The sequence below is a fragment of the Salmo trutta genome, chromosome 26 (assembly GCF_901001165.1).
Source record: "Salmo trutta chromosome 26, fSalTru1.1, whole genome shotgun sequence".
NCBI lineage: Eukaryota > Metazoa > Chordata > Actinopteri > Salmoniformes > Salmonidae > Salmo > Salmo trutta.
The window spans coordinates 36337975-36348793 of record NC_042982.1 but is presented as its reverse complement, the minus strand read 5'-3'; the positions used below and the strand labels follow the sequence as shown (position 1 = coordinate 36348793).

The window sequence follows — 10819 nt, the reverse complement described above, 5'->3', positions numbered from 1 at the left end:
CACAAATGTTCTATAGGATTGAGGTCAGGGCTTTGTGATGGCCACTCCAATACCTTGACTTTGTTGTCCTTAAGCCATTTTGCCACAACTGTGGAAGTATGCTTGGGGTCATTGTCCATTTGGAAGACCCATTAACTTCCTGACTGATGTCGTGAGATGTTACTTCAATATAACAACATCATTTTGCTTCCTCATGATGCCATCTATTTTGTGAAGTGCACCAGTCCCTCCTGCAGCAAAGCACCCCCACAGCATGATGCTGCCACCCCAGTGCTTCACGGTTGGGATGGTGTTCTTCGGCTTGCAAGCATCCCCCTTTTTCCTCCAAACATAACGATGGTAATTATGGACAAACATTTCTATTTTTGTTTCATCAGACCAGAGGACATTTCTCCAAAAAGTACGATCTTTGTCCACATGTGCAGTTGCAAACCGTAATCTGGCTTTTTTTAATGGTGATTTTGGAGCAGTGGCTTCTTCTTTGCTGAGCGGCCGTTCAGGTTCTGTCGATATATGACTCGTTTTACTGTGAATATAGATACTTTTGTACCTGTTTCCTCCAGCATCTTCACAAGGTCCTTTGCTGTTGTTCTGGGATTGATTTGCACTTTTCGCACCAAAGTACGTTCATCTCTAGGAGACATAACGCATCTTCTTCCTGAGCGGTATGATGGCTGTGTGGTCCCATGGTATTTATACTTGTGTACTATTGTTTGTACAGATGAACGTGGTACCTTCAGGCATTTGGAAATTTCTCCCAAGAATGAACCAGACTTGTGGAGGTCTAAAAAAAAAATCTGAGGTCTTGGCTGATTTCTTTTGATTTTCCCATGATGTCAAGCAAAGAAGCACTGAGTGTGAAGGTAGGCCTTGAAATACATTCACAGGTACACCTCCAATTGACTCAAATGATGTAAATTAGCCTATCAGAAGCTTCTAAAGCCATGACATCATTTTCTGGAATTTTCCAAGCTGTTTAAAGGCACAGTCAATTTAGTGTATGTAAACTTCTGACCCACTGGAATTGTGATACAGTGAAATAATCTGTCTGTAAACAATTGTTGGAAAAATTACTTGTGTTTTGCACAAAGTAGATGTCCTAACCGACTTGCCAAAACGATAGTTTGTTAACAAGAAATTTGTTGAGTGGTTGAAAAACTGGTTTTAATGACCCCAACCTAAGTGTATGTAAACTTCCGACTTCAACTGTACATAGTATATAGGTTAAATCAAATCAAATATTATACAACAGGTGTAGACCTTACAGTGAAATGCTTACTTACGAGCCCCTAACAAACAATGCAGTTAAAAAAAAATATGGATAAGAATAAGAAATAAAAGTAACAAGTAATTAAAGAGCAGCAGTAAAATAACAATAGCGAGACTATATACAGGGGGGTACTGGTACAGAGTCAATGTGCGGAGGCACCGGTTAGTTGAGGTAGTATGTACATGTAGGTAGAGTTATTAAAGTGACTATGCATAGATAATAACAACAGAGTAGCAACAGTGTAAAAGAGGGGGAAGGGGGGGGGGCAATGCAAATATTCTGGTTATTTGATTAGATGCTAAGGAGTGTTATGGCTTTGGGGTAGAAGCTGTTTAGAAGCCTCTTGGACCTAGACTTGACGCTCCAGTATCGCTTGCCGTGCGGTTGCAGGGAGAACAGTCAATGACAATGGTGGCTGGAGTCTTTGACAAATTTTAAGGCCTTCCTCTGACACCGCCTGGTATAGAGGTCCTGGATGGCAGGAAGCTTGGCCCCAGTGATGTACTGGGCCATTCGCACTACCCTCTGTAGTGCCTTGCCATACCAGGCAGTGATGCAACCAGTCAGGATGCTCTCGATGTTGCAGCTGTAGAACTTTTTGGACCCATGCCAAATCTTGTACCCATGCTTTTTGGACCCATGCTTTTTCGTTTCCTGAGGGGGAATAGGTTTTGTCGTGCCCTCTTCACAACTGTCTTGGTGTGCTTGGACCATGTTAGTTTGTTGGTGATGTGGACACCAAGGAACTTGAAGCTCTCAACCTGCTCCACCACAGCCCCATCGATGAGAATGGGGGCGTGCTCGGTCCTCCTTTTCCTGTAGTCCACAATCATCGCCTTTGTGTTGATCACGTTGAGGGAGAGGTTTTTGTCCTGGCACTACACGGCCAGGTCTCTGACCTCCACCCTATAGGCTGTCTCATCGTTGTCGGTGATCAGGACTACCACTGTTGTGTCATCAGCAAACTTAATGATGGTGTTGGAGTCGTGCCTGGCCGTGCAGTCATGAGTAAACAGGGAGTACAGGAGGGGACTGAGCACGCACCGCTGAGGGGCCCCCGTGTTGAGGATCAGCGTGGCGGATGTGTTGTTACCTACCCTTACCACCTGGGGGCGGCCCGTCAGGAAGTCCAGGATCCAGTTGCAGAGAGAGGTGTTTAGTCCCAGGGTCCTTAGCTTACTGATGAGCTTTGAGGGCACTATGGTGTTGAACGCTGGGCTGTAGTCAATGAATAGCATTCTCACATAGATGTTCCTTTTGTCCAGGTGGGAAAGTGCAGTGTGGAGTGCAATAGAGATTGCATCATCTGTGGATCTGCTGGGGCGGTATGTCATTTGGAGTGGGTCTAGAGTTTCTGGGATAATGGTGTTGATGTGAGCCATGACCAGCCTTTCAAAGAACTTCATGGCTACAGACGTGAGTGCTACGGGTCTGTAGTCATTTAGGCAGGTTACCTTAGTGTTCTTGGGCATAGGGACTATGGTGGTCTGCTTAAAATATGTTGGTATTACAGACTCGGACAGGGAGAGGTTGAAAATGTCAGTGAAGACACTTGCCAGTTGGTCATCGCATGCTCGCAGTACACGTCCTGGTAATCCGTCTGTGAATGTTGCCCGGTTTAAAGGTCTTACTCACATCAGCTGCGGAGAGCATGATCACACAGTCTTCCGGAACAGCTGGTGCTCTCATGCATGTTTCAGTGTTATTGCCTCAAAGCGAGCATAGAAGTAGTTTAGCTCGTCTGGTAGGCTCGTGTCACTGGGCAGCTCTCGGCTGTGCTTCCCTTTGTAGTCTGTAATGGTTTGCAAGCCCTGCCACACCCGACAAGTGTCAGAGCCAATGTAGTACGATTTGATCTTAGTCCTGTATTGACGGTTTGATGGTTCGTCGGATTTCTTATAAGCTTCCAGGTTAGAGTCCCGCTCCTTGAAAGCGGGAGCTCTAGCCGTTAGCTCATTGCGGATGTTGCCTGTAAACCATGGCTTCTGGTTGGTGTATGTACGTACTGTCACTGTGGGGATGACGTCATCGATGCACTTATTGATGAAGCCAATGACTGATGTGGTGTAGTCCTCAATGCCATCGGAGGAATCCCAGAACATATTCCAGTCTGTGCTAGCAAAACAGTCCTGTAGCCTAGCATCTGCTTCATCTGACCACTTTTTTTAATGATCGAGTCACTGGTTCTTCCTGCTTGAATTTTTTCCTGTAAGCAGGAATCAGAAGGATAGAATTATGGTAAGATTTGCCAAATGGAGGGCGAGGGAAAGCTTTGTATGCGTCTCTGTGTGTGGAGTAAAGGTGGTCCCGAGTTTTTTTCCACTCTGGTTGCACATTTAACATGCTGATAGAAATTTGGTAAAACTGATTTAAGTTTCCCTGCATTAAAATCCCCGGCTACTAGGAGCATCACCTCTGGGTGAGCGTTTTCTTGTATGCTTAAAGCGGAATACAGCTCATTCAATGCGGTCTTAGTGCCAGCCTCAGTCTGTGGTGGTATGTAGACAGCTACGAAAAATACAGATGAAAACTCTCAAAGTAGATAGTGTGGTCTACAGCTTATCATGAGATAATGTAAATGTAGATACTCTACCTCAGGCGAGCAATAGCTCGAGACTTCCTTAGATATCGTGCACCAGCTGTTATTTACAAAAATACATAGTCCGCTGCCCCTTGTCTTACCAGACGCCGCTGTTCTATCCTGCCGTACAGCATATAACCAGCCAGCTGTATGTTGATAATGTCGTCGTTCAGCCACGACTCCGTGAAGCATAAGATATTACAGTTTTGAATGTCCCGTTGATAGTTTAATCTTCCACGTAGGTCATCGATTTTATTCTCCAAAGATTTCACGTTTGCTAGCAGAATGTAAGGAAGTGGAGGTTTATTCGATCGCCTACGAATTCTCAGAAAGCAGCCCGCCCTCTGGCCCCTTTTTCTCTGACTTCTCTTCACGCAAATCACGGGGATCTGGACCTGTTCCCGGGAGAGCAGTATGTCATTCACGTCAGGCTCGTCGGACTCATTAAAGGAAAAAAAGGATTCTGCCAGTCCGTGGTGAGTAATCACAGTTCTGATGTCCATGAGTTATTTTCTGTCATAAGAGACGGTAGCAGCAACATTATGTACAAAATAAGTAAAAAAACACAAAGAAACTAACAAAAAACACAATTGGTTGGGGACACGTAAAATGTTAGCCTTCTTCTCCGGCGCCATCTTATAGGTAGTATATAGATAGGTAGGTAGTATATAGATAGGTAGGTAGTATACAGATAGGTAGGTAGTATATAGATAGGTAGGTAGTATATAGGTAGGTAGTATATAGATAGATAGGTAGTATATAGATAGATAGGTAGTATATAGATAGGTAGGTAGTATATAGATAGGTAGGTAGTATACAGATAGGTAGGTAGTATACAGATAGGTAGGTAGTATATAGATAGGTAGGTAGTATATAGATAGGTAGGTAGTATATAGGTAGGTAGGTAGTATATAGGTAGGTAGGTAGTATATAGGTAGGTAGGTAGTATATAGATAGGTAGGTAGTATATAGGTAGGTAGGTAGTATATAGATAGGTAGGTAGTATATAGATAGGTAGGTAGTATATAGATAGGTAGGTAGTATATAGATAGGTAGGTAGTATATAGATAGGTAGGTAGTATACAGATAGGTAGGTCGTATATAGATAGGTAGGTAGTATATAGATAGGTAGGTAGTATATAGATAGGTAGGTAGTATACAGATAGGTAGTATACAGATAGGTAGGTCGTATATAGATAGGTAGGTCGTATATAGATAGGTAGGTAGTATATAGATAGGTAGGTAGTATATAGATAGGTAGCTAGTATATAGATAGGTAGGTAGTATATAGATAGGTAGGTAGTATATAGGTAGGTAGGTAGTATATAGATAGGTAGTATATAGATAGGTAGGTAGTATATAGATAGGTAGGTAGTATATAGATAGGTAGGTAGTATATAGATAGGTAGGTAGTATATAGATAGGTAGGTAGTATATAGATAGGTAGCTAGTATATAGATAGGTAGCTAGTATATAGATAGGTAGCTAGTATATAGATAGGTAGTATATAGATAGGTAGGTAGTATATAGATAGGTAGGTAGTATATAGATAGATAGGTAGTATATAGATAGGTAGGTAGTATATAGATAGGTAGGTAGTATACAGATAGGTAGGTAGTATATAGATAGGTAGGTAGTATATAGATAGATAGGTAGTATATAGATAGATAGGTAGTATATAGATAGATAGGTAGTATATAGATAGGTAGGTAGTATATAGATAGGTAGGTAGTATACAGATAGGTAGGTAGTATACAGATAGGTAGGTAGTATATAGATAGGTAGGTAGTATATAGATAGGTAGGTAGTATATAGATAGGTAGGTAGTATATAGGTAGGTAGGTAGTATATAGATAGGTAGGTAGTATATAGGTAGGTAGGTAGTATATAGATAGGTAGGTAGTATATAGATAGATAGGTAGTATATAGATAGGTAGGTAGTATATAGATAGGTAGGTAGTATATAGATAGGTAGGTAGTATACAGATAGGTAGGTAGTATATAGATAGGTAGGTAGTATATAGATAGGTAGGTAGTATATAGATAGGTAGGTAGTATATAGATAGGTAGGTAGTATATAGATAGGTAGGTAGTATACAGATAGGTAGGTAGTATACAGATAGGTAGTATACAGATAGGTAGGTCGTATATAGATAGGTAGGTAGTATATAGATAGGTAGGTAGTATATAGATAGGTAGGTAGTATATAGATAGGTAGCTAGTATATAGATAGGTAGGTAGTATATAGATAGGTAGGTAGTATATAGGTAGGTAGGTAGTATATAGGTAGGTAGGTAGTATATAGATAGATAGGTAGTATATAGATAGGTAGGTAGTATATAGATAGGTAGGTAGTATATAGATAGGTAGGTAGTATATAGATAGGTAGGTAGTATATAGATAGGTAGGTAGTATATAGATAGGTAGCTAGTATATAGATAGGTAGCTAGTATATAGATAGGTAGCTAGTATATAGATAGGTAGGTAGTATATAGATAGGTAGGTAGTATATAGATAGATAGGTAGTATATAGATAGGTAGGTAGTATATAGATAGGTAGGTAGTATACAGATAGGTAGGTAGTATATAGATAGGTAGGTAGTATATAGATAGGTAGGTAGTATATAGGTAGGTAGTATATAGATAGATAGGTAGTATATAGATAGATAGGTAGTATATAGATAGGTAGGTAGTATATAGATAGGTAGGTAGTATACAGATAGGTAGGTAGTATACAGATAGGTAGGTAGTATATAGATAGGTAGGTAGTATATAGATAGGTAGGTAGTATATAGGTAGGTAGGTAGTATATAGATAGGTAGGTAGTATATAGGTAGGTAGGTAGTATATAGATAGGTAGGTAGTATATAGATAGGTAGTATATAGATAGGTAGGTAGTATATAGAGAGGTAGGTAGTATATAGAGAGGTAGGTAATATATAGGTAGGTAGTATATAGATAGGTAGGTAGTATATAGATAGGTAGGTAGTATATAGATAGGTAGGTAGTATATAGATAGGTAGGTAGTATATAGATAGGTAGGTAGTATATAGATAGGTAGGTAGTATATAGATAGGTAGGTAGTATATAGATAGGTAGGTAGTATATAGATAGGTAGGTAGTATACAGATAGGTAGGTAGTATATAGGTAGGTAGGTAGTATATAGATAGGTAGGTAGTATATAGATAGGTAGTATATAGATAGGTAGGTAGTATATAGAGAGGTAGGTAGTATATAGGTAGGTAGGTAATATATAGGTAGGTAGTATATAGATAGGTAGGTAGTATATAGATAGGTAGGTAGTATATAGATAGGTAGGTAGTATATAGATAGGTAGGTAGTATATAGATAGATAGGTAGTATATAGATAGGTAGGTAGTATATAGATAGGTAGGTAGTATATAGATAGGTAGGTAGTATATAGATAGGTAGGTAGTATACAGATAGGTAGTATACAGATAGGTAGGTAGTATATAGATAGGTAGTTAGTATATAGATAGGTAGGTAGTATATAGATAGGTAGGTAGTATATAGATAGGTAGGTAGTATATAGATAGATAGGTAGTATATAGATAGGTAGGTAGTATATAGATAGGTAGGTAGTATATAGATAGGTAGGTAGTATATAGATAGGTAGGTAGTATATATATAGGTAGGTAGTATATAGATAGATAGGTAGTATATAGATAGATAGGTAGTATATAGATAGGTAGGTAGTATATAGATAGATAGGTAGTATATAGATAGGTAGGTAGTATATAGATAGGTAGGTAGTATATAGATAGGTAGGTAGTATATAGATAAGTAGGTAGTATATAGATAGGTAGGTAGTATACAGATAGGTAGGTAGTATACAGATAGGTAGGTAGTATATAGATAGGTAGGTAGTATATAGATAGGTAGGTAGTATATAGATAGGTAGGTAGTATACAGATAGGTAGGTAGTATATAGATAGGTAGGTAGTATATAGATAGATAGGTAGTATATAGATAGATAGGTAGTATATAGATAGGTAGGTAGTATATAGATAGGTAGGTAGTATATAGATAGATAGGTAGTATATAGATAGGTAGGTAGTATATAGATAGATAGGTAGTATATAGATAGATAGGTAGTATATAGATAGGTAGGTAGTATATAGATAGGTAGGTAGTATATAGATAGGTAGGTAGTATATAGGTAGGTAGTATATAGATAGGTAGGTAGTATATAGATAGGTAGGTAGTATATAGATAGGTAGGTAGGTAGGTAGGTAGTATATAGATAGGTAGGTAGTATATAGATAGGTAGGTAGTATATAGATAGATAGGTAGTATATAGATAGGTAGGTAGTATATAGATAGATAGGTAGTATATAGATAGATAGGTAGTATATAGATAGGTAGGTAGTATATAGATAGGTAGGTAGTATATAGATAGGTAGGTAGTATATAGGTAGGTAGTATATAGATAGGTAGGTAGTATATAGATAGGTAGGTAGTATATAGATAGGTAGGTAGTATATAGATAGGTAGGTAGGTAGGTAGGTAGTATATAGATAGGTAGGTAGTATATAGGTCTTGGTGGGGTAGCTCAGAGTATCTGAGAGTGGGCACAATCACTTTCTGTTCATTGATATTTGTGGTTGGAGTTTTTTTAAATTTTATTTTATTTAACCCTTATTTTACCAGGTAAGTTGACTGAGAAAACATTCTAATTTACAGCAACAACCTGGGGAATAGTTACAGGGGAGAGGAGAGGAATGAGCCAATTAGAAACTGGGGATGATTAGGTGGCCTTGATGGAATGAGGGCCAGATTGGGAATTTAGCCAGGACACCAGTGTTAACACCACTACTCTAAAGACAGGACTGCCCTGGGGCATGGGGGGGGAGAGTAGACCAGAGGAAAAGGGTTCCTCCTACTGGCCCTCCAACACCACTTCCAGCAGCATCTGGTCTACCATCCAGGGACTGACCAGGACCAACCCTGCTTAGCTTCAGAGGAAAGCCAGCAGTGGGATGCAGGGTGGTATGCTGCTGGTTTACAGTGGCGTAAGGGAAGCTTTAATACCAAGAGGCCCTCAACTGTGAACGGGTGGGGAACCTGGCAGCCACATTCACTCCGTTTGAGTGACGTTTCATTTCACTGAAGCACTGGGTAAATCAAGTGATTTGTGAAAGCTATCGGTGTGGATTCCAGGCATGGGACCAGGAGAGGAGGGCTAGTGGAAGGGGGATTAGTGGGGTGTACTTAGGGTTAGGTATAACAGTATTTCAGTGTGTATGTGTGTTGCAGGGGGAGGGGGAGGGGGAGGGGGATTGGTGACTCCCCCAGCAGCTGGACACAGAGCACAAAGAGACCGGTGTGTGTGTGTGTGTGTGTGTGTGTGTGTGTGTGTGTGTGTGTGTGTGTGTGTGTGTGTGTGTGTGTGTGTGTGTGTGTGAGCACAGAGCCAACACAAGCACCAGAGCCTGCCAGTTGCTACTGATCCAGACACACACACTAGTAAAAATACATGTGAAATGACAAAACACATATACAGTGCCTGCCTTCCACAGATCTAGATGTACATACTAACAGTTACATCCATAGTGTTAGGTATGCATAGAAAAACACCCACTGTTGTGTGCATGTATGTATGGAGGTTGGTGTATAGTGGTACCTGGACTGCCAAGAACCCCTCTTCATCTGGTAGGACCCTATAGGTGTGGACATGCTTCTGGAAACTAGAGGGAGAATAGAGGGAGGGAGAGGGAGAGAGAGGGGAGAACGAGAGGGAAGTATAGAGGGAGGGAGAGAAGAGAGAGAGGAGTTAGAGGGAAGGGGAGAGAAGGAGGGAGGAGTTAGAGGGAAGGGGAGAGAAGGAGGGAGAGAGGAGTTAGAGGGAAGGGGAGAGAAGGAGGGAGAGGAGTTAGAGGGAAGGGGAGAGAAGGAGGGAGAGGAGTTAGAGGGAAGGGGAGAGAAGGAGGGAGGAGTTAGAGGGAAGGGGAGAGAAGGAGGGAGGAGTTAGAGGGAAGGGGAGAGAAGGAGGGAGGAGTTAGAGGGAAGGGGAGAGAAGGAGGGAGGGGGAGAGGGAAGGGGAGAGAAGGAGGGAGGGGGAGAGGGAAGGGGAGAGAAGGAGGGAGGGAGGAGTTAGAGGGAAGGGGAGAGAAGGAGGGAGGAGTTAGAGGGAATGGGAGAGAAGGAGGGAGGGGGGAGAGGGAAGGGGAGAGAAGGAGGGAGGAGTTAGAGGGAAGGGGAGAGAAGGAGGGAGGGGGGAGAGGGAAGGGGAGAGAAGGAGGGAGGAGTTAGAGGGAAGGGGAGAGAAGGAGGGAGGAGTTAGAGGGAAGGGGAGAGAAGGAGGGAGGAGTTAGAGGGAAGGGGAGAGAAGGAGGGAGGAGTTAGAGGGAAGGGGAGAGAAGGAGGGAGGAGTTAGAGGGAAGGGGAGAGAAGGAGGGAGGAGTTAGAGGGAAGGGGAGAGAAGGAGGGAGGGGGAGAGGGAAGGGGAGAGAAGGAGGGAGAGAGGAGTTAGAGGGAAGGGGAGAGAAGGAGGGAGGAGTTAGAGGGAATGGGAGAGAAGGAGGGAGGGGGGAGAGGGAAGGGGAGAGAAGGAGGGAGGGAGGAGTTAGAGGGAAGGGGAGAGAAGGAGGGAGGAGTTAGAGGGGAGGGGAGAGAAGAGAGAGGAGTTAGAGGGGAGGGGAGAGAAGGAGGGAGGGAGGAGTTAGAGGGAAGGGGAGAGAAGGAGGGAGGAGTTAGAGGGAAGGGGAGAGAAGGAGGGAGGGAGGGAGGAGTTAGAGGGGAGGGGAGAGAAGAGAGAGGAGTTAGAGGGAAGGGGAGAGAAGGAGGGAGGGGGGAGAGGGAAGGGGAGAGAAGGAGGGAGGAGTTAGAGGGAAGGGGAGAGAAGGAGGGAGGGGGGAGAGGGGAGAGAAGGAGGGAGGAGTTAGAGGGGAGGGGAGAGAAGGAGGGAGGAGTTAGAGGGAAGGGGAGAGAAGGAGGGAGAGAGGAG

At 42.4% G+C, this 10819-nt stretch overlaps 1 protein-coding gene across 1 annotated transcript in view; it reads right to left on the bottom strand.

Moving 5' to 3' along the window:
- The window catches only part of LOC115163904 (phosphatidylinositol 3,4,5-trisphosphate 5-phosphatase 2A-like), a 71862-nt gene that overhangs the window by 33635 nt on the left and 27408 nt on the right, over positions 1-10819 (bottom strand). Inside the window, exon 2 of the mRNA XM_029716105.1 lies at positions 9497-9560. Within this exon, the coding sequence (XP_029571965.1) occupies positions 9497-9560 (64 nt within the window). The remainder of the gene's footprint in view (positions 1-9496; positions 9561-10819) is intronic.